This window comes from Rhinolophus sinicus, chromosome 4, assembly GCF_057876585.1.
Source record: "Rhinolophus sinicus isolate RSI-liver-muscle chromosome 4, RSI-T2T, whole genome shotgun sequence".
In the NCBI taxonomy this organism is placed as follows: domain Eukaryota; kingdom Metazoa; phylum Chordata; class Mammalia; order Chiroptera; family Rhinolophidae; genus Rhinolophus; species Rhinolophus sinicus.
In genome coordinates, this window is record NC_142504.1 from 16,427,535 (window position 1) to 16,450,427 (window position 22,893).

Genomic DNA, 22,893 nt, shown 5'->3' on the forward strand with positions numbered 1-22,893 from the left:
CTACTCGATTAAACCCTGCTCTCCAGAAAGGACCCACAACATTTGTGCTTTAATGTGGCTGTTTGTTCCAGTGTGACTTCCCTTGGGGATATTTATACTTCAAGCCTATTTCTAATTCTGGAATGTGAGGCTAACCGTTGCTGGGGGGGGGGAATGGCAGGCATTACCCTTGTGGGGGCAGGGTCTTTTGGTCAGGAGGGAGAGATGAGAAGTGGAACCTCGTGAGGTTTCACGCATGCTTGTTAGACTTACCTGGATCCTTCTCTGCCAGGTCCTGTATGTCTTTTCTGACAACTTTCCCTCCCGAGTCAGAATTACTGGGTTCTTTTTCAGCTTTTTCCAGGAGGTCACTCCTCTAGTAGTTGTGAGCTTCTTAAGACAGGGAAAGGCTGTATTCAGGCACATAGTGGACACTTGATGATGTCTAAAATGAATGGGAATTCCAAGAAACCTGAAACCAATAATGATAGCTACCATTTTTCCAGGATCTACTGGGTGCCAGATTAATCACAATAACCATATGAGTTAGGTGTTATCATCTCCACTACAAGTGAGGAAACTGAGGCTTGAAGGAGTGATAACAGCAAGTAGGAGGTAGGGATGAACTGAAACTTCGAGTTTGTGCCAAACTCCCAAATCACGAAACAGCCAAGCTTGATAAGCTGTCTACACTGACACTTGAATTTGCTTTTTGGTTGGTTTTGGTGTTTGTATTAGTCAGGGTTCTCCAGAGAAACACAACCAATAGAATGTATTTATGCAGCTATATAGATATATCTGTATAGATATATAAGATTTCCTGGGGAAAAAATTCCTGTGTGTATCTCTCTCTCTCTCTCTCTCTCTCTCTCTCTCTCTCTCTCTCTCTCTCTCTCTATATATATATATATATATATATATATATATATATATATATATAAAATCTCTCTCTCTCTATATATATATATGTGTGTATATATATATATATATATATATATATATATATATATATATATAGAGAGAGAGAGAGAGAGAGAGAGAGAGAGAGAGAGAGATATGAGGAGATTTATTATAGGAATTGGCTCTCCTGATTATGGAAGCCGAGTGTCCCACAACCTACCATCTACAAGCTGGAAAACCAAGAAAGCCAGTGATGTAATTCAGTCTGAATCTGAAGGTCGGAGAATCAGGCGTGCCAATGTCTGAGGACAGAAGAAGGCTGTCCCAACTCAGGAGAAAGGGCAAATTCCCCTTTCCTCTACCTTCTTGTTCTAGTCAGACCCTCAAGGGATTGTATGATGCCCACTGCATTGGTGAGGGCGTCCTGTTTCCTCAGCCTACAGATTCAAATGCTAATTTGTTCCCAGAAACACCCTCCCAGATGCGCCCAGAAATAACGTTTGACCAGCTATCTGGGCATCCCTTAGCCTAGTGAAGTACACACATAAAATTAACTATGACAGTATGATAATATGAGGACATTAGCACAGGAAGCGGGTTTTACTTTCAGAAAACAAGCCTACTTGAATCGTGAGCTCACTGTGTATCCATTTCCTACTGGCTGTCTGGATTCCTCAGAGAAGCCCAGCCTTGCAGTGAGCTGATAGGTACACTTCTCTTGAGGGGTGAAAGTGAAGCTTGATGATTTCAAAGTATACTATTAGAAAAAAATAATCCCACCTCTACCAACAGTTTGAAACAAAGTGAAATCTTTCATTGTGTCAAAGGATCGCAGCGGTGATAAGGGCTCAACTTCTGGGCTCTTCCATCGTTTAGACTAACAAATTTATTGCCCTGGTGCTCTTAGCAACCAGTCAAGATTGAGTCAGATGCCAAGATAATTTTTCCATGCCAAATTGCTTTTTCCATTGCAATTAGCCTTTTTAAGGACCTTACTAAACAACAAATGTGTATACAATTCCCACTCTCCCATGCCAATTAAAACTTACCTAACAAGTTTTATCAGTAATAATTGTTATTGATGAAAATTCCACCCTCACCCACTATCACTGGTTTCTCCATGTTTTCTTAGATATCCTTTAAACTAGGTGAGGGATTAAGAAAAGTTTAATTTTTTTTTTATAGTATGTGTTCTATAATCTGAAATTAAAAGATTTAAACTAAATGCAGGTTCAGTTTTACCTGGGTTGCCCTCACTGGGATTCTTTATAAAAGCTCTGAGCTTGGTCAATACCTTTTCATACTCTAAAAGTATTTTGAAGTTGAGTCTGCTACTGCTCTCAGAAACCCATTTCCTCTTTTTCTCCTGGGCACAAAGACTACATTTTCCAGTTTCCTTTGTGGTTTAAGGGGGGCATGTGACTGATTTCTGGGCAGAGGAAGGTACACTAAAGTGCCAGGCCCATGAAAATCTCCCACGAGGGAGCCCCCAGGTTCTTTTATTGTCTGCCTGCTGGAGACAACCAGGCCCAGGCAAACTTGGCAGCCTTGAGTGGAAAAGACAGTGCCTCCAGTAGCCTGGCTCCTAAAGGAACAGAGACCACTCTCCTCCATTCTCGCCTCCTATACTTGGGAACTCCTTTGATTGTTCACTGAGAACAAATGAGCTACTATTATATTTGAGCCATTATAATTTGGGGTTTATTTGTTTTAGCAGTTAGCTTACGCCGACTGACTTTCCTCCTCCACCATTATGGATGCTCCAGCCAAGCCTTCCCCTGGCATTGAACTGCTCACCCTTTATCCTTATTGTTTATCTGTCTTCCCAGATAGACTCCCAAGTTCTATGAAGGCAATATCTAATATGCTTGGCACATAGTAGGTTTAATAAATGTTTGCTAGATTAACAAACTGTTGGATGCATGGCCTTTGCCTTTCTCTGTGCTGGGTATAGCAAAATTACATGCTGACCCATCTTTAAGAATAATGGTCATGAGATGAGCAAAGCACGTACAGCTCTGGATTGCGTTACTCTTGAATGTTTCCTTGAATGTGGCATCGGATGGACAACTACTGGGAAATCTCCTTAATGCTGACTATGCTATCTACGGGAACAATGGACAAAAAATATAGGAGTTTTTACTAATTGAGTTTATTTAATTAGAGAATTTCATTTAAAAGAAATGTGGTAGATGGAAGATATCTGGAAATTCTTTGCTGTTTTCCCATTCAGAGGTAGAGAACAATTCCCCTTTCTCTGGGTCTGCCCTTCCTTCCACATAGAATGCTGTGAAAGTTACGCTTTGGGTCTTCAGGGGCTAGGTCATAAGACTTATAGCTTTTATCTTCTTTCTTGGAGCCTCAAGCCTCCACATAGGAAATCTGACTTCCTGGGATCACCATGAAAAAGAGGACACATGTAGGGGGGTCTGGTTTATAGTCCCTGATGAGTACTGCCTTCTAGCCATTCCTGCCAAGGCATTAGATAGATGGGTGAAGCCATTTGGATCCAGCAGACTAGGCCATTCACTGGCTGAATTCCACTCACTAGTCCCCGTCAAAGCCACGTGGAACTGAAGAATCATTCAGCTGAGGCCTGCTCGAAGGCCTGACCTGCAAAACCATGAGTTATAACAGCATGGTTGTTGTTTCAAGCCACTAAGTTTTACGGTATGCAGTAAATGATAGTTGGAACAAGAAATTACTTCATTTCCTTATTTGTCCAATAACATTTGCCTCGAGACTTTTAATTTTGACAATTTTGGTTGATCATTTGCTGGCCACCAAGTACATTTCTGTTCTTCTCCTGTCTGTATCTGTACCTTGCAATTGAACAAGAGAGGACTGGGACACTAAAATAAACAGGTTGTTAACTCTGGGCCATAGATAAACCTCCATAAAGATTTTTATTTTAAAGCAGTAATTAGTAGTATGCATTGGCAATATAGTCTCCAGTTAAAAACAAAACAAAACACTTTTGGTATTCAGGGAGGTAAATTAAATTGGTTTAAAATGTATTTTTATTTTATGCTAGTAGCTCTGTTCCTCTGAGCAGCAGTATGATAAAAGACAAAATTATACATAGGTGAAATTTTTTCTGCTCAATTTAAAAGTGGCATTATGCAAAAGTGATTATTAAAGGAAATGAAACTAACTTTTATTGAAGGCCTACTATGTGTTGAGTGCTTTTCCTACATCTTCTTTTTTAATATCATGACAACACTATAAGTAATTTTTAAATGGGAAGTTAAAAATTTGCCTAAGGTCACTCAGCTGGTAAGTGGTAGTCTGGATTTGACCCAGATCTGACAGATCCAAAGGCTGTTTGTGTTCTTTCTCCTCTATAGAGGACATTCATCTACCAGAGTGCAGGTGTCAGGTGATAGCTCATTGTAGTTTTAATTTTCATTTCTCTTATGATTAGTCACGTTGAGTATCTTTTCATGTCTATTGGCCATCTGTATGTCCTCTTTGGAGAAATGTCTATTCAGGTCCTCTGCCCATTTTTTAATTGGATTGTTTGTTTCAAGTGGGTACTAGACTTAGCATGGGGATCACTTAATAAATTATGTAAATGTCTAACCACTATGCTGTACATCTGAAACTAATATAACATTGAATGTCAACTGTAATTGGAAAATAAAAATTAAAAAAAAAGAGAGAGCAGGTCTCTCCAAAAGTGGCTCCCAAAGAACTAGGAAGTAGTTACAGCAGCCATACAGAGCTGGCTCAAAATGCACACTTATGAAATATACCCCATTAATAAATTTTATCAGTTTTTGTTGACCTTTACAAGTTGTTTACTCAGTAATGATCTGGGGATGGAATAGGGAATACACAACTCCCCATCCGTATGTTTCAGAAGTTCTGTAACTTGAAACATACAGAGTTTATATAATGAATCATTTTAAAAGCAAATACTTGCCATGCCTATGATCACCCCAGTTTATGTCCTTTGAAATTCTGTTTCCATAGAGCTCTTTTTCCCAAAGGGAGTATATCTCAAATGGAGTGAGATGCTTGGGGTTTGATGTTTTCTTTGTATTTCCTTTTATTTTCTAGTTGGGCTAAAAGTTCCCATCCTGTATTTGTCCATCTAAATCTTCAAATCCTTTTATTTCATAATAATAAGCAAAGCTGTTCAAAAGTACAACAGAAGCGTGAAGACTCTCAGCTAGGGCTGGGCCAGAATCCTGACCCCCACCCCCACCACCACCATGGGACAGGGAGAGGAGCCCTGGTGAAGGAGGATGGGAGAGGATTTTCTTATACACAATTCATCCCTCCCTCCCAAAACACACAGGTCTGTTCAAACACTGCTTGGGATGTGACTCTTATGGTGCTTCCTAGTTTCTGTTCTGGAGAGTGTCTACCATTTAGTGGATTAAAAGCTCAGGTAGTGTCAAATGATCTAGGTTTAAATCTTGGCTCTGTTTCTGCCCAGCTAGGTGGGCTTCCCAGCTTGTGCCTCAGTTTATCATTTATAATTTGGACCTCTAATAGGTTGCTGTGTGGATTAAATAAGTCAATCAACGCATGTAACGTACTCAGAACCATGCTTGGCAACAATAAATCGGAAGTGCTATATACTCGTAAATAGTAGCTGCTGATCTATTATTATCTTCCTCAGGCAATTTAATTGAAAGGCAATGGACAGGCCAAAAGAGTAATAGAATTTGAAGCCACTGAGTCACTGTTGCACCAAAAAGCTCATACACTCTGTTACAAGTGGTAACCTATGCAGACAGAGGACTGGGGCTTATGGGGTAAGAAGATCATAAACACAGTGTTTATGAGCATGTTCTTAAGATTAATGTCCTATGTCAGGAGGCAATCATCTCTGGAACAAGCCAGAGTCATCGTTATATGGTTTTATGAAAGTAGAGAACCAATCCTGGATGAAATGTCTCTTAACAGGACAAGGACGATTCTTTTTTTTTCTTCTAATACCTAATCACTCTGGCAAGGCAGGGGATCTAAAGGGGACCACTGATCTCAAACATTTTTATTCACTCATTCATCCAACAACCATTAGTTGTGCATTTACTTTGGGCCAGGCACTGCTAAAATGAGTAAGACCCCACAATCTAGCTGGAGAAACACACAAGAGGATGCAGTACTTAACAATTATTTACTGACTATCTACCAGGCATCTGGTATTATGCTAGGTGCTGGGTATAACGAAAAAAATAGACACGAGGCCCTGTCCTCATGGAGCTGACATTCTAGGGAAGAGGAAGGTACATAACACTACATGAAATAAGTATGATGCATATAGTCTACCGGATGTTGATCAGTGCAAAGGAGCAAAATAAAGCAGATGGGGACTGTGGGTTGGTAGACTGGCTCTACTTTTAATTTGAATACAGATGGTCTCCGACTTACGGTGGTTCAGTTTTTTAACTCTGTGATGGTGCGAAAGCAACATGCATTCAGTGGCCTGATTTGTGCCTGGGAGTATTCAGCAGGATACTCTCTCCTGATGCAACCAGCCGCAGCTCCCAGTCCGCCATGCCCTCACCAGCGTACACACCAGTACTCTACAGTATATTCATTGTGTGAGACGGTTTTCCTCAACTCCTGGCTAGTGTAAGTGTTCGGAGTAAATTTTGCTAAGCTGTGATGTTCAGTAGGTTAGGTGTCTTAAAGGCATTTTTGACTGGCTGTTTTTTAACTTCGGGTGGGTTTATCTGGAATGCAACCCCAGCCGAAGTTGAGGAGCATCTGTAGTCAGAGATGGCTTGACTGAGATCTGTAATCTAGGGATATGCCCAGAGCATATGGGGTTCCGTGGGAAGGCCCTGACGCTTCCCCTGCCCTGGTGAAGGCAGCAACAAAACTTAATACTCCTGAATGTAAGTCCTCAGAGGGCAGACATTGTATTTTCTCTCGTTCATTGTTCTCAGCCTAGCAGAGATCACTGCTCAGAGAAGATGGTCCATAAATACTGACTGAAAAAATATAATGTTCAAGTCAGTCTGTCAGCAAGCAGTATTTGGGCATCAGCTATGCTCAAACTCACTCATTTGGCATTCACTAAGCACCTACCTAGTAGGTGAGAGATGCTGGATTCTGCCCTCAAGGCACTCACAATATACTTACATGAACTATTAATAAGCATCAGGATTAAGTGTGGGCACAGTCACACCACATATCCGGACGCTCCCAGGCACCGGCATCAGGGGCTGTCCCAGAGGTTACCGCGGCCGCTGACAGTCAGTGGGACCCTGCAGCCACAGTGCCAGTCCACGCCCCACTGTTGGTGGCGGGTCCTGGCCGTTTCCAGGTTCTGCGCTCAAACCCACGACGCTGGGGGCGGGAGGTGAGGCCCGTGGGGCTAGCTCTGGGGCCTTAGGCGACCGGCTCTGGGGACGTCCCACGAAGAGAGAATCAGTTCACTCCGGACCCTCGGGCGGGACCCGGCGGGAGCCCCGCGCCTGGCCCGCCGCCCGCGCACCCGCAACGCGCTTGCGGGCCTCCCAGCGCCCGGCGGCCCTCGGCTCCCGCCTCGCCTGTGCCAGGCGCGCGCACCTCCCGCATCCTGGGCTGGACCCCGGCCCCAGGGGGCGTGGACGAGCAAAGGTCCCGCGGGCCCGCCCTCCGCCCCGAACCCCCGCCCCCGGCCCGCCTCCCGGTTCATCATCAACTCCGGCCTGCGCGGGACGCGCGGCTTTGGGGACTGAGCCTCCCGCGCCGGAGGTAAGTGCGGTCAGGCTCCGCCGCGGCTCCTGCTGTGCCCCATGTGGGCGTCCCGCCGCGGGAGCGAGTCCGCGCGGTTCTTTCTCTCAGGGACACCCCTCCCCCTCTCCCTCTTCAGGGAGGCGGATCGGTCGGCTGCCTGCAGCTGGACAGCTGGCCGCGTCGTGCCCCCTCCTCTCACTCTGTTCCACTCTTCCTCCCCTAAGCACCCCCGCATCTTCCCATCCCCCTTCTCTCCCTTCCCGCTTCCCTTTGCTTCTCTGGCTGTTGCAAGGGCAGCTGGTACCTCTGTCTTCCCCTGTCACCACCCCCTCCCCACTCCTTCATTCTTTGTTTTGGTTTCTCCTCTGGATATCCGAGGCTTTCCCGGCCTGGGGCGGTGGAGGGGGTGGAGGGGTGGGAGGAAAAGGGGGTGAGGGGCTCGTGTGCGGGAAAGGCCGGAGCCGACGTGGAATTCAGTCTCTGCACCGGTACGAGCCATTCCACCTGGATCCGGGATGGGGCGGAGGCCAGGCGCCCCTGGGTGGGATGACATCACAGCTGCCCGCCTGGCTCCTGGGGCCTTAACGTGCGGACCCCAGACCCTGCCGGGAGCCCTCTTGCCATCCGTACGTGAGAGGCGAAGACTAGACGGCTGCGGCTCTTAAGAGGGCGTTTGCTGTAGTGTTTAAAAAAAAAAATCACTCGTTGACAGCCTTCTGCCCTCAAGGAAGAGAATAGGATGGCGAGAGGGATGCATGCCTTGACATCGCTGCCCTCAAGAGGCAGATAGACGGGTGATGAGTCAGTGGTATGAAAGACGTACTGTGAAGCCAGAAAAGCAGCTGAATAAATTAAGTGAATCCTTTTCAAAATCCACCACCAACGAGCTCTTCTGATAAAGGAAACTAGCCGGGAGAAGTTGAGCCTAGGCAATTAGAGAGATCTGAGCAATGTGGCCCAAACCCCCAGCAACGGCCTCTTTGCTCACCTGCTTTAAGAGGAGGCCTAATAGTTTCCAGAAGTGCTTTTCTTTTTCTTCTTTTTGAACCCTCAAGAGGACCAGAGGGTTCTTCTCTATTATTAATCAGTCTCTTTTCTGTTATCCACTCCACTTCTCCAAAGCCGTGGCTGACTCCTTCAGGCTCATGCCTGTCTTTTGACCATCATTTTAAAAATTATTATTATTTCACGCACTGATGTTTATTTTAGAAATAAATGATGGAGTATCTGGTCTTTAATTTGTCTTCTTCTTATAAAAATGAGCTCAGGTACTGGGCTGTAAGCACTGGAAGATATAAAAGGATGACACCTCTGTGTTAATAGACTCAATATCATTTTGTTATTTAGAAAACTGAAAATAATTCAAACTGTGCTGAAGTTGTTGACGGTGAGACAAGTATAGAAATGTCTCCTTTCCCGAGGTAGTGAGGAAATAATGTGTTCCACAGCCGTGATGGTTGCTTTCACCATAACTGAAGTTTACCCTTTTGAGCAGGCTTTCTTACTTTACAAAATGAGTCATTTGTAGCCCCTTCCCCTACCCCCCCCCAGAAAAACTGACTAGGGAATCAACAGAGCAGGGTGGTTAGGCCTAGGCTTGAGAGGCAGGTGGACGTTCGTTGGAATCTGGGCTCAGCATTAATTCTCTAATGTGACATTTAATGCCCTCTAGTCAAAGACCTTCAGGAACACAATTAGACTTGAACAAGTCGGGTTTGTTGCTCCTGGCACTGAGGGAGACCTGACACCGTGGGGAACCCCGGAGGGTCTCAGTAAGTGGGTGTCCAAGAGGAGTTAAAGTATTTGGGCTTGTAGGCAATTCTGGGGAGAGCTTAAGGAAACAAGACTTGGCGTTGTTGGATGCGGCTAGGATTGGATGCTGTCAGGAAGCGAGGGAAATTGTATTGAGTATCTTCACAAATCTTGTCTAAAAGGAGGGGAGGCTAGAGTGGGGCTAGAGCTGTGGTCGGCCAAGAAGCAGCTGTCCCTCGTTTGCCAGGGTGGATGGTGGTGGTGGTGGGGGGTGTTTGGTCATGTTTGTGGTTTGGACGATGTTCGTATTTTGTCTGTGGTCAGACAAGATTCTGAGAAGTCTTGCTTTTCTCTTAATTTGTCATGACCGGAGTGGCCTTGCCTGGTGTTTATGTTCTGTGACCTTCCTGTTCACCAGGAACATGCCAGGCCAGTGCCTAGCAACGCCAGGGCGAGCTGATGGTACCAGGCCAGCTTCCGGATGTCAGGGCTGCTTCTTTTCTTTCTCATGATCTTGAGAAATGTAAGTTATTTAACATTTTTGAACTTCAGTTGCCACATCTGTAAAATGTGCACAATGCCTACTCAGGGTTGTTGTGAAGATTGTATGAGGAAATGCGTAAAGAGGACTTAATCCGATGCCGGGCACATAGCAGGTACGCAACATACATTTGCCTCTCTCTCGATCTAGTTCATTTTGATGTTGAAGTTTCTTCCCTCGAACTATTCAAGCAGAGGCCTGGTGATCAGCCAGAGCTGCTCTGAAGAAGAATCTTGATTTGGGTATGAGAAAGAACTGGGTCCTTTCCAACTCGAAGATTTGATAATCCCATCACTCTGAATCAGTCTTAAGAATGGACACTAGTGAGGGTAGTATTGTCTCATGCAGTCATTACCGTGGCAACCATTTGAAGGATTCTTTGCTCCCAGGAGCCAGTGGCCATGTGCTTTTCTAACTTTGTGTTGGTGTCTTGGTTTCTTGATCTTTGCCTTTGAGATCTCTTGTCCAGGAGTCTGATTCAAGCTTGCATGTCCTTACCACATTTACTTTGGCTCTCCGAGTTCCGCTTTGGGAAGCTAGGAAACCCTGTAGGCAGGTGAGTAGGGACTGTTCACTAATAGCATTCTTAAGGCCCAGGAGCAGTGGTGGGACAGCTGTGAAATGCAGTGGGGTTTTGGTCACGAGCATTTTGCGCTAGACCTCTCATGAGGCCATTGTCACCTACTTCTAGGTTGGAGCCTTCTGGAAATTTGAATCTGCTTGTCTGTGTCAGGCCACTTGGGTTCTAGATGCTTCAGTTGGCCCTGAGCATTTTATTTAACTTTTCCTGGCTAGACAGTTACTTTAGATGTTTGAGAAGGTATGGCAGCTCATTGTCTCCCAATGCCACATGGTAAAGTCTTGCATTAAATTTCTAGCTTATACTTTGCCTGATCTATTATATCAAAAGTTACTAGGGGTAAAGAACAAAAAAACCCAGAAACAATAGAAAATGTGCCAATGGCACAGTTAAGAAAAGGAAATACAAAAGGCTTTAAACAAAAGATGCTTGATTTCATTTATACTAAAATAACATAACATACAACTCTACTGAGATACCGTTTCTCACCTATGAGACTGACAAAAATACAAAAGTTTGATAACACACTCTGTTGCTGAGACTTGTACTTTCGTATCTTATTGGTGAGACTGCAAAATGGTATACCTGTAAATCATAGGTACATTTACCCACTGATCTAGCAATCCCTCTTCTAGAAATCTCCCTTTGGGTACTCTTGCCCATGTATGAAGAAGACATACATTCAGGAATATTTAATGTGGTATTTTTACAATAACAAAAATTAAGCAATAACCCAAGTAATCAGCAAGACAGGGCAGATTAAGTAAACAATGGTACAGCTACACAATGGAGTATTATGCAGCTATAAAGAAGGTGCTAACATAAAAAGATCTCCAGGGTATATTGTTACATGATAGAAAGCAAGCTGTAGAACAGTGCATAGACTCCCTTTTAGTGGTATTTGTATAAAGAAACATGAGGGGAGTACACCTGGAAAGGGAAAGGGGTGAAAGAGATGATGGGACCTGGGTAGGGGCGGGATTTCTTGATGTATATCTTTTCATACAGTGTAGATATTTGAGCCATGTAAATATACATTCAAACATAATAATACAAAAGAAACCTCTAATTTAACTCCACAAGGAGAAGATTCTCAAAGAGTTCCTTCATTCAATAAGCTTGATTTTATTAAAAACCTACAAAGCAGTAGCCACTTCCATTAACCCTTCCTAAAAAAACCTATCATGTCAAGAAAACAAATTGGTTATGTTTGTTGTTAGATGGAAAAAAAATGAAATTAATTTAGGATTTTTTTTTCTTTATCCTCTAATCTTTCTGGGGAGAATTAATGTCATTACTAAGGTTTTGCCATCTACAATAGATGGATTTTATGTTTTTCAATGGCAAGTCTGATTTCGCTTCTTCAGAAACTGTTTGATCTGAAGATGAGTTAGTGAACTTTTTTTTTAATAAATAAAAAAAAATCTTTTTTTTAAATTGGGGAATATTGGGGAAGAGTATGTTTTTCCAGGACCCATCAGCTCCCAGTCAAGTCATTGTTTTCATTCTAGTTGTGAAGGGCACAGCTCACTGGCTCATGTGGGAATCGAACCGGTGATAGTGGTGTTAAGAGCACTGCGCTCTAACCAACTGAGCCAACTAGCCGCCCGAGGTAGTAAACTTTCTTGCAGGTTGTCCCAGAAAAGAATAGAAACCATAAAAATAGACATCCTGGCACCAGTGATAAACTGAGGCAGATTTTGTTGCAGCTCGTCTCTTGGACAAGCAAGGTAAATTCCCACAGGCCATCGGGGAGACCTTATTTTGTTAAAAGTTCTTTTCCTGTGTTTGGCAAAATAAATCTTGCACCTTATTTTAGGTACACTTTCAGCAGTTACTGTCTTATTGTTCCCTAGCAATCTGCTTCTTCCCAAATTTTCTCTCTTGGTAACTGGCATCTCCGTCTCATCAGCCAGCCCACACCTGAGCTACCTGGAGGCCATCCTAGGGAGCCCCTCTCTTTCATCACCACCCTCACATCCAACCAGAGTTCTGGGGAAAGTGCCAACCAGCATCTTTTCTGTCCTTATGCCATCGACATAGTTCAGCAGCATCCTTTGTTGCTCATCTCTGATCGTGTTCTGTCGCGTCCAGCGCAACACGGGCAATGAGGATGCGAGAAGGGGAGGTTTGGGTTCAGTTTTTAAGAAAGAAACAAACAGAGACTTAATGTAGTTAAATCTCTCCAAAGGCCAGGGGTCTGTCAGTCTCAGAGGACTGGAGCCCAGAATAAGGCCGACTGAAGGTTTTTATTGATAGGTATACAAATACAAGAAAGTAACATTGTTTCTTACACGGTTTGTGAGACTCATACATCATAGCAGAAAAATGTTTATTCCAATCACCCTTTGTCTGTAAACAGCCGAAGCACAAGGTCCCATGATGTCTTACCTAAGGTATGTACCCTCTCAGGGTCAAGTCTCTCATATTGTAACAGCTCCGTTGAGATAAGTGAGAGAACTGATCTTTGTTGTCCTCATGACTTCTCTCACAAACAGGTGCCAGGGAAAAGGCAGAGCCGGAAACAGCTTTTCCCAGGCAGGGGGAAGGGGAGGCAAGGCCCCTTCCCATATTCTTCTAAGGCAGCTCATTGGGGTTCCCCACTCGGTTCTGCCCGGCTTAGGTTGTATCTCCCGTGAGATATCTTACCCGTCTTTGGCTGCAAACCATCTTTTGGGGACCAGACTGAGAGACATAAGGTGTAAACACAAGGATGGAACAGAGTCCCAGAAAGGCACAGTCTCACAGACTCTTCTTTCCTTAAGGAAAGACACGGGGGGACAGGTGGCTAGGTTGTTGTGTGACTACAGTGTTCCCTTCTGGCTGGTTTCCTGTTTTGCTCCCAGAAAGTCTTTTTAAGTGACCACTCCGGTCACAGTGCCTACCCCACCCCTCCAATGGCTCCTGCTCCCTTGGTTCCCAGTAGGAGAGGCATGGGTTTTCAGGACCTTGGTGGTATATGCAGACCCAGTGCAAAGTCCCTAGACTGAAAAATCTATTTCTGTAAGCAGAGGGCAGCGAAAGACGGAAGAAAGAGTCAGGCCACTCCAGTCTGGCAGTTAACAGAATTTATTAAGGGAAACTTACGAGACACGTCTTGGGCAGCTGCAAGACGTAGTGGATATCCTCCATGCCACTTGGCAGGCGCCAAAGAATGATATATAGAATGGATGGATAGGGATGCTGGTATGTGCCCCGTCCCAGGTGCTGGAAAATGCCTTACATGCTTATCCGGTCACAACAATGGCCTGTTCCAGGAACCAGCACCCATAAGACACAAGAGAGAGGTCCTGGTTTATGTCAGAAGGAAAGTGTCCATTACGATCAGACAATCTCTGTCTAGCCCCCCGGGCCCGGCAGCAGTCTCGTGGGATGGTGTCTCCTCCACAGACCTGCGCGGAGGCCTCCTCCTCCTGGCCCGTTGCCCTACCCAGCTCTAGAGCCCTGCACCCAAGTGCAGGAACCAGTCTCAGAGCTTGAAAAGCAATTACAGGTCTGTCAAGGAAGTGGTGATGGGCACCTCCACACAAAACGATGTCTCCTGGACATCATGAGCTCGCTGGTCACAAATCTTGCCTTACACTATCTTCCCCACCCCTCTGCCACCTCCTGCAAACTCTGAGATCTTAGAATTGTGGCTGGTCTGCTAGAGCACCCTCATAGTGCTCTGTGCCTGCCTTCTTCTACCTAGCTCACAAAATGCAGCTCGATGCTGCCTACGTCTGAGACCCTATGTTGTCTCCCGTTTGATTTAGATGCCTTTTTCTTAGTTCATTTCTTGTCGCAATCTGTGTCAATATCTAGCACAAAACTTGACTGCTTATTTCTCCATCTGACCACCAAATGAGTAGCTCATTAAGGGCAGAAACTAATTTTTGTCTCCGTAGCTTAAGTGCTTAAACATGGTACCTGGATATAGTATGTACTGAACAATAATGAATGAATGATTTAACGAATGTTTCAATCAATGAACAAATGAATGCTCCATTGCATGTAAGATCCTTATGTTTAGTATAGTGAGATTAATTAGAGATGAAAGCCTGAGCATAGTATTTAGTTTTCCTTTGTTTCTCCTTTTTCACTGTTTGTCAGAAGAAAGCTATTTTCATATTTTAGAATCCCTTCCTTCAATGTTCATTCTTATTAATATACAAGAACAGGGTTAGGTAGCTACACAATAATCTAAGAAAAGGTACTTTAAAGATAATCTAGTGACAGGTAAGACAAACGTTTCTGATTTCCTACAGGAGATTCATGTTAAAGTGAGTTGAACTAGTTACTGTCTAAGATTATGCCCAGCTGTCACTATATGATTTTATTATTTATATGACTGCCAGACACCAGGGTACAAATACAAATAAAACACAGTTCTTGTCCATTAGACATTTTAACTTTTGACCATGGAGAGTTTAAAGAAATCTTATTTCAGTTTGGGCTTTTTTTGAGTGATAATGATTATAGATGTGTATATTTGTGCATGCACACATATGTATGTATTCATACACGTATATGACTATGTGCACTTTATGTGAACTGTGGGACTTGTTTATAACCTTTGCTCATGTTTCTACTACAGTATTTTAAAAACTTTATTTGTAAAAGTTTTTTTTATATAAAGTATTCTAGTTCTTTGTTATAAATATTACAAACTTTTTTTTTCAGCTTTCCATTTGTCTTCCTAAAGGCCTTTCTCATCCTTCAATTATACAGCTATTTGTCTGTATTTCTTTTCTAGTGTTTTCATTATTTTATTTTTCCTCAAAAACCATCCATTGAAAATTTGCACATGTGTATGGCATGAGAGTGGGACCTGACTTTACTTTTTTCCACACGATTAGCCAGTTGTTCTAGCTCCATTTATTGAATGGTCTGTAGTTCGTTCACAGAATCCAGTAGTGTTATATCTTCCAACATGTCTCTTCTTTCTCCCTCTAGCTGTAGAGTGACTAGGCCTTCATTTCTGGGTTAAAAAGTAATAGCTGGTTAATTTCCATTTTTGCCTAGGGGAAATCACACAGTGTAGAGAAAAAGCACATTTGATCCTTCAAAGTGGTCATGATACAAATGGGGGTAGACAGTGTGTTTGTCAACAAATATTCCCAGGTCTCTACCTTCTGGATACTTGGTGGGATTGTATTTCCTGGCCATTATGGTTGGCTGAGGCCGCGCGACTAGTTCTGACAAATTGTGAGTGGGCGTGATGCATGTGGTTTGGGTCAGAGCATTTAATTGCTGGTGTGGGACTTTCTAGAGCTCTCTTTCCTGTTGGATGATGACTGACAATGTGCAAGATGGTGGGTGCCCCTTTGGTCTGGATCCCCGAATGCCTATGATGAGCAAAGCTTTCCTGTCCTCCTGTATTGGACATGTAATGTGAGCACTAAATACACCTTTATTGTTATAAGCCATGAAGTTTTTAAGTTATTTGTTTGCAAAGCATAACCTCGCCTACCCTGCCTTAAACACATATTCTCTTTCAGTACTTCAGTTTGATTTCTTTGCCATCTACTGAACTCAAGCTAGAGGCTTTTCTAGAGACACGGTAGTCTTTCATGTATACTGATTGGTACGAGGGAGAGATAAGGTAATTTTAGAAAAAAAGTCATGAAGTAATGACTTCTTATTTAATTTGGGGCTAACATTCTTTTTCAGGTAATCTGAAGCTCTCAAAATGTTTGCCAAAGCAACAAGGAATTTTCTTAGAGAAGTTGATGCTGAAGGGAATCTGATTGCTGTATCGAACTTGAGTGACTCTGATAAGTTACAACTTCTAAGTCTGGTGACCAAAAAAAAGCGATTCTGGTGTTGGCAGAGACCCAAGTACCAGTTTTTATCTGTCACCCTTGCAGATGTGCTCACAGAAGACCAGTTTCTGAATCCAGGTATGTTGATTTGCTTTATTCTACGATTCATCCCAGAGCAGAAGATGATTCTCTAGACACATGTTGTCTTGAGGGATTACAAGGGGATACCTAATAATGACTCCTCCTGTTCCTTTGCTTACTGTCTTAAAAACATTCTTAAAATGAACAAAATTCTGCAGGCCTGACATAAAACGTTATAGCTTAATCTTCAAAAGATAATATTACATGTTGAGGTATAAAAGAATTATAGGACACACCCATTGTAGATGTGGCCCCTCAGCATACGGGGGATGGCTCTACCACTCCAAATTTGGTTTGCTGTTGAGGTTGATGATGGCACCTGTCCATCAGGGGCGGGCGGAATGTTTTGTTCGTCACATAATGAAGCTTTCTGGGGAGAGCGTGGCAGGTTCCCAAGTGGCCCAAAAATAGGTGGAGAGAAGTGGGGATAAGAAGATGGGCTCAGCTTTCATTGTGATGAGGAGGTGCGGTGAGGGTTCTGCATGTGGGCTGAGGCTGGCAAGGTTTGAATTTCCTGCCTGTGCCAATGGAGGGAACACCTGGGTTTTCTTACGAGCCTGCCCAGGTGTGTAACAGAAAGGGAAGAGGGAGTGGTGGACTTAAAAGCAGTCAGCTGGCAAACATCTACATGGAGTCCGGCTCATTGTTATTCCAGTGGAGTAGTTATGAAATATAGAAAGGCCTGTCGAAAATAAATCAACAAAAATACCAAGTGTTAATTCCCATTAGTACTTGGATGATAGTCTTTTTTCTCTCCTCTGCATCTAATTTTTATAAACAAAATTGGAAACATAATACATGTAATTTTTATATACTCCTTATTTTTTTATTTAACCTTATGTAAGTTTTCCTTCAAAGCTTTAACTACTTTTAATACTGCTTTCGATAAATATGTAATGTTTCTTTGTATATATGCACCTTGATTTGCTTAACCATTCCAATTTAATGCTTTATAGATAAGGCTGCAGTGAACATTTTTGTCTAAATTTTTGTTGTGTTTGTTTTTCCTTTAAGCAATTGTTTTAGCCCTTTTGCAGATGGAATTACTAGAGAGGTTAGGAACTTTTTGAAGACTTTTGGTACTCAGTACTACAATGCTTTTTGGAACATGACGATATGTGGACGTAACATCAGCTCTTAATTATTGGACTAAATGTTGTCCGAGTCTTCATTCAGCTTTAAATCTCTCTAATTTTGTCATTACATCTCCATTAAAGGGGAAAAGAGAGAGAGGAAATAATTCATCCACTAGCATTCTAGGCCATGCTTTCTTCAACTAGTCTCATTATCAGAGCTGTCAAGCGATGGGCAAATGAATTAATACACATTTTATGTACTCTCCCCACCACCACTGGATTTCTAGTAGAACTTCTATTGAGGGGCAAGAGAAAAAAATTCACGGACTAGACCATGGACTCCTGAGTAATTGCAGTTTCACTGCTCTGTGCTGTTGAAGTGCCTCTTCTGTGGTGTCCCGAAAGTTCATGAAGACTCACATTAGATGGATGAGATCAGTTGTAGTCACTGCAAGTGAAGAAGTCCCACCTGTGCTAATCGTCAGAGCCCAGAGCGCACCCCTGCTTCTATGTCTTGTTGGTGTTAGGGCTGTGATGACAGTGTCCCTTACCTTGTCTACTGAGCCGATTCAGGATGCTTCACCTTTTTAAGTTTTTGCCTCTCCCGACAACACTGGAGTGTTTGTGTTGCCCAGGGATGTGAAGGTTTGAGGGGTGGCGACTTGTGTATTGACAGCCCAGCGATAGCCTGTTGGTTTCCTCACTTTCCCTTCCACCAGCAGCAGCTGATGACATGAGGCTGAGGTGCGCACAAATGACATCTTTTCTGGAGGTGTGTCTAGAGTGGCTTTTTGGAATGCACAGTCTTGGTTGTCCTCTGTTGTGGGGACAGAGTTCGCAGGAGCGGTAATAACCCAATTGAGACCAGAACTGTGACCTGAAGATAGAATTTCTGTCTGTGCAGCACTTTGTACAACCCAGGACTGTCCTGTTTATCAGAAATGACGTTCTGGCTTAAACCCAGTGGATGGGTTGAGCCCTGGCTATGTGCCAAGCTCTGTTTTACATGCTTTACATACTGGACTTGAAACAGAATCCATTAGTAGGGATTATCAATTATCTCCAAGTTGCATATGGCCAAGCTGAGGTTCAGGGAGCTGAAGGCTACCCGAGGTCTCCTAGCTAGGGATATTAGAGTCGTGATAAAATCTTGAGCTCTTAACACTGTTCTATCTGTGCTGCATCCCAAAGTATTTCCCAGAGTGTTTGTATTTCACAAGATGTGAATAGGAAAAGGTTTGAATTGGGGGCATTTTCACAGGCTTCCCGTTTCTGGTGGAGGTGGTGGAAATGATTCTCTACTTTGTAATTGTCAAAGATAATGAATGGCGATTGATTCTCCTGATTGAGGAATGGGTTTTCTTGACTGGAGTGAAAGAAATACAGGTGTTGGAAGCAGTGTGTGGATGGAAAGAAAGAAACCTTTCAGACTCCATCCAGGTGGATTTGAATCCCTTATGAAGTCCCATCAGGGACCCAGGAGAGCCTCGGGTCAGGGAAACAGAAAACGCCGAGTGTGAAGTTCCTAAGAGACTCTCAGTGTGTATTGCTGAGTGATGATTGCAACTGTTTTTATGGTGGTTTTCAGCGTGATTAAAAATCTGAAGAGTATAAACCTGGAGACATGAGAAGGCTGGCAGTTCAGGCATGAGATCATCAGATATTTATCCTTAGTGTTCAAATGAAAAGGGCAGCTCTCGAAGGTAGTCTGTCGCAGTCACCTGGATGTGACCAGATGAGGAACATGGCAATTCCCAGGAGACTTGATTGAACCTGGGACACCAGGTCGCATCTTCCTGAGAGCTTGGGAAGCCAGCACGGATGGAGAGTCTGGAGCTTGTGTGTTCCAGGATGGCAGGGAGGGCATGCCCACTAACTGTGTCAGGAAGGCAGAGATAAGGAATTGCATAACAAGGAGTTGAATGACCAGGTAGAGGTCAGACATAAACAGGTAAGTCTGGGCAGGGAATTCTTTGCAGGGAGACGGTAATGACAGCTCGGGGAATGTTCTCCAAGACTGATGGGTGGGAAAGGAAGATGCCCAAGGACAGGTCCAAATTGGCTGACCTGCCAGATACTGCGTAAGGCAGGCCACTGGAGTGTGTGTCCTGGGTGGGGTCTGCGATTTTCTCTCTGTTTAGGTGTCATCTTCATCTAGTCCCTTCACCCTAGAAAAGCACGCATTTAAAATGTTCTATTTCTTCACCTGGGTAGTGGTTAAATAGATGTTTGCTTTAAAATTATTCATTAAACTCTACAGATACTATTTGTGAGCTTTTCTGTATATGTATTTATTGTAATTGAAAGACGAAAAAACCAAAAAGTACCCAGTAAAGTCGCTGGCCACCAGTTCACGCCATACACTCAGTTGGCACCCAGGCGTGCTCTTCTGCTCTTACACAACAGCTTGATTGCCAGCTTCCAATTTTGAATGCAGGCCTCACGTTTCCTATGGCTCTCCACAGTATTGGAGAGCTAGGTGACATAAGGCTCAGAGGTGGCCGTATCGTCATCAGATTCCCTTGCATGTCTCATTCACTCCAGTGGTCGTGGAATCAGACTTCGTGAAATACGAGGGCAAGTTTGAAAACCATGTGAGTGGGACCCTGGAGACGGCACTGGGGAAGGTCAAGGTGAATGTCGGAGGCAAAGGCCTCGTGGAGAGTCAGTCTTCGTTTGGAACCCTGAGGAAGCAGGAGCTAGACTTGCAACAGCTCCTCAGACATGCTGTTGACAGGTAAGGAGAATTTGGTTTGGCATTTTGGATTTTGAATCACCTGACATTTAAAGTTGGATTTTTGTTAAAAGGGTGGCCAATGGGAACTTACTTCGCAAATCAACAAACATTCTGGAATTCCCGTTGTGCTTAAACTTTATGAGGAGCTCATTCTATTTTTTTTCCCATTACAGTTCATGTACAATATTATATTAGTTTCAGATGTACGACATAGTGGTTAAACATTTATATAAGTTACAAAGTAATTACCCCAATAAGTCGAGTACCCATCTGACGCCACACATAGTTATTACAATGTTATTGACTCTATTCCCTGTGCTGTACTTAATGTCCCCATGACTGTTTTTATTACTGGCAATTTGTACTTCTTAATCCCTTTCTCTTTTTCATCCAGCCTCCCCAATCCACCTCCCATCTGGCAACCATCAATTTGTCTCTGTATCTAAGAGTTTGTTTTTGTTTTGTATGTTCATTTATTTGTTTTTAGATTCCACATATAAGTGAAATCAGATGGTATTTGTCTGTCTTTGACTTCCTTCACTTAGCATAATACTCTCTAGGTCCATCCATGTTGTTGCAAATGGCAGATTTCATTCGTTTTTATGGCCAAGTAATATTCCATTGTATGTATGTACCACATCTTTATCCATTCGTCTATCGATGGGCACTTAGGTTGCTTCCATATTTTGGCTATTGTAAATAGTGTTGCAGTGCTCATAGGGGTACATATGTCTTTTTGAATTAGTGTTTGGGTTTCTTCAGATAAATACCCAGAGGTGGAATTGCTGGGTCATAAGGTAGTTCTATTTTTAATTTTTTGAGAAAGCTCCAAACCGTTTTCCATAGTGTCTGCAGCAATTTGCAATCCCACCAGTAGTGAATGGGGGGGTTCCCTTTTCTCCTCATCCTTGCCAACTCTTGTTGTTTATTGATTTACTGATGATAACCATTCTGAGAGATGTGAGCTGATATCTCACTGTGGTTAATTTGCATTTCTCTGATGATTAGTGACATAGAGTGTCTTTTCATATGTCTTTTGGCCATGTATATGTCCTCTTTAGAGAAATGTCTATTTAGGTCTTCTGCCAATTTTTTAATGGATTGTTTTGTTTTCTTTTGTTTTTGTTTTGTTTTGTTTTTTTGGTGTTGAGTTGTATGAGTTCCTTATATATTATAGATATTAACTCCTTACTGGATGTATCATTGGCAAATGTCTTCTGCCATTCAGTAGGTTGTCTTTTTGTTTTGTTGATGGTTTCCTTTGCTGTGCAAAAACTCTTTAGTTCAATGCAGTCACATTTGCTTATTTTTTGTTGTGTTTCCCTTGCCTGAGGAGACATGTTGAAAAAAATATTACTACAGGCAATGTCAAAGAGTTTACTGTCTATGTTTTCTTCTTGGAGTTTTATGGTGTTGGGTCTTATATTTAAGTCTTTCATCCATTTTGAGTTTATTCTTGTATATGGTATAAGAAAGTGACCCAGTTTCATTCTTTTGTAGGTATTTGTCCAGTTTTCCCAACAGATTGGCTTTGGCTATTCAGGGTCTTTTGTGGTTCCATATAAATTTTAGGATTATTTATCCTAGTTCTGAAAAATGGTATTTTTTTTTCAGATATTGGTATTCTGATAAGGATTACACTGACTATAGATTGTTTTGAATAGAATGGACATTTTAACAATGTTAATTCTTGCTATCCATGAGCATGGTATATGCTTCCATTTATTTGTACCTTTTTCAATTACTTTCTTTATTGTCCTATAGTTTTCCAAGTACAGATCTTTCACCAACTTGGTTAAATTTATTCCTAGGTATTGTATTCCTTTTGATGCAATTGTAAATGGGATTGTTTTCTTAGTTTTATACGATGGGTTGTATAAAAATGCAACCCATTTCTGAATATTAATTTTGTATCTTCCTACTTTACTGAATTCATTTACCAGTTCTAATAGGTTATTGGTGGATTTTTTAGGGTGCTCTCTATATAATATCATGGCATCTGCAAATAATGACAGTTTCACTTCTTTCTTTTATTTCTTTTTCTTGTCTGATTGCTGTTGCTAGGACTTCTAATACTATACTGAATAAAAGTGTGGTGATAATGGACATCCTGGTCTTGTTCCTGATCTTAAAGAAAAAGCACTTAGCTTTTCCCTGTTGAGTATGATGTTAGCTGTAGGGTTGTCATATATGGACTTTATTATGTTGAAGTATGTTACCTCTATCCCCATTTTGCTGAAAGTTTTTGTCATAAATGGATGTTGGACTTTGTCAAATGCTTTTTCTGCATCTATTGATATGATCATATGATTTTTATCCATAATTTTTTATGTGGTTTATCACATTAATTGATTTGCAGATATAGAACAAGGCTTGCATTCCAGGAATAAATCCCACTTTATCATAGTGTATGATCTTTTTAGTGTACTAATGAATTTTATTTTCTAATATTTTGTTGAGGATTTTTGCATCTATGTTTGTCAGGGATATTGCCTTATAATTTCCTTTTTTTGGTAGTATCTTTACCTGGTTTCGATATCAGAATAATGCTGGCTTCGTGAAATGAGTTTGGGAATCCTTCCCTCCTCTTCATTTTTTTGGAATAGTCTGAGAAGCATAGGCATAATTCACCTGCAGAGCTATCCAATCCAGAGCTTTTGATTGTTGGGAATTTTTTGATTACTGATTTGATTTCATCAGTAGTTACCTGTTCAGATTTTCTATTTCTTCCTGATTCAGTCTTAGAAGATTGTATGTTTCTA

The 22,893-nt window shown here is 42.5% G+C and overlaps 1 protein-coding gene and 1 long non-coding RNA gene across 3 annotated transcripts in view; one reads left to right on the top strand and one right to left on the bottom strand.

The window, feature by feature from the left end:
• Positions 1 to 252: 252 nt before the first annotated feature.
• Positions 253 to 7,101, bottom strand: LOC148758329 (uncharacterized). Its single transcript, XR_016021053.1, has 2 exons — positions 6,982 to 7,101; positions 253 to 451 (listed from the first exon to the last, which is right to left on the bottom strand). It is a non-coding gene; the product is annotated as an uncharacterized LOC148758329 (long non-coding RNA).
• Positions 7,102 to 7,453: 352 nt separating this feature from the next.
• Positions 7,454 to 22,893, top strand: part of GSDME (gasdermin E) — a 51,911-nt gene continuing 36,471 nt past the window's right edge. The window contains exons 1-3 of one of the 2 annotated variants that reach the window (XR_016021052.1): positions 7,454 to 7,578; positions 16,086 to 16,315; positions 19,939 to 20,131. Coding sequence is in view for 1 of the 2 variants with exons in the window: in XM_074340876.2 (XP_074196977.2) it covers positions 16,105 to 16,315; positions 19,939 to 20,131 (404 nt within the window). In the remaining variant the exon portion in view is untranslated. The remainder of the gene's footprint in view (positions 7,579 to 16,085; positions 16,316 to 19,938; positions 20,132 to 22,893) is intronic. The other variant, XM_074340876.2, reaches the window with a different exon arrangement.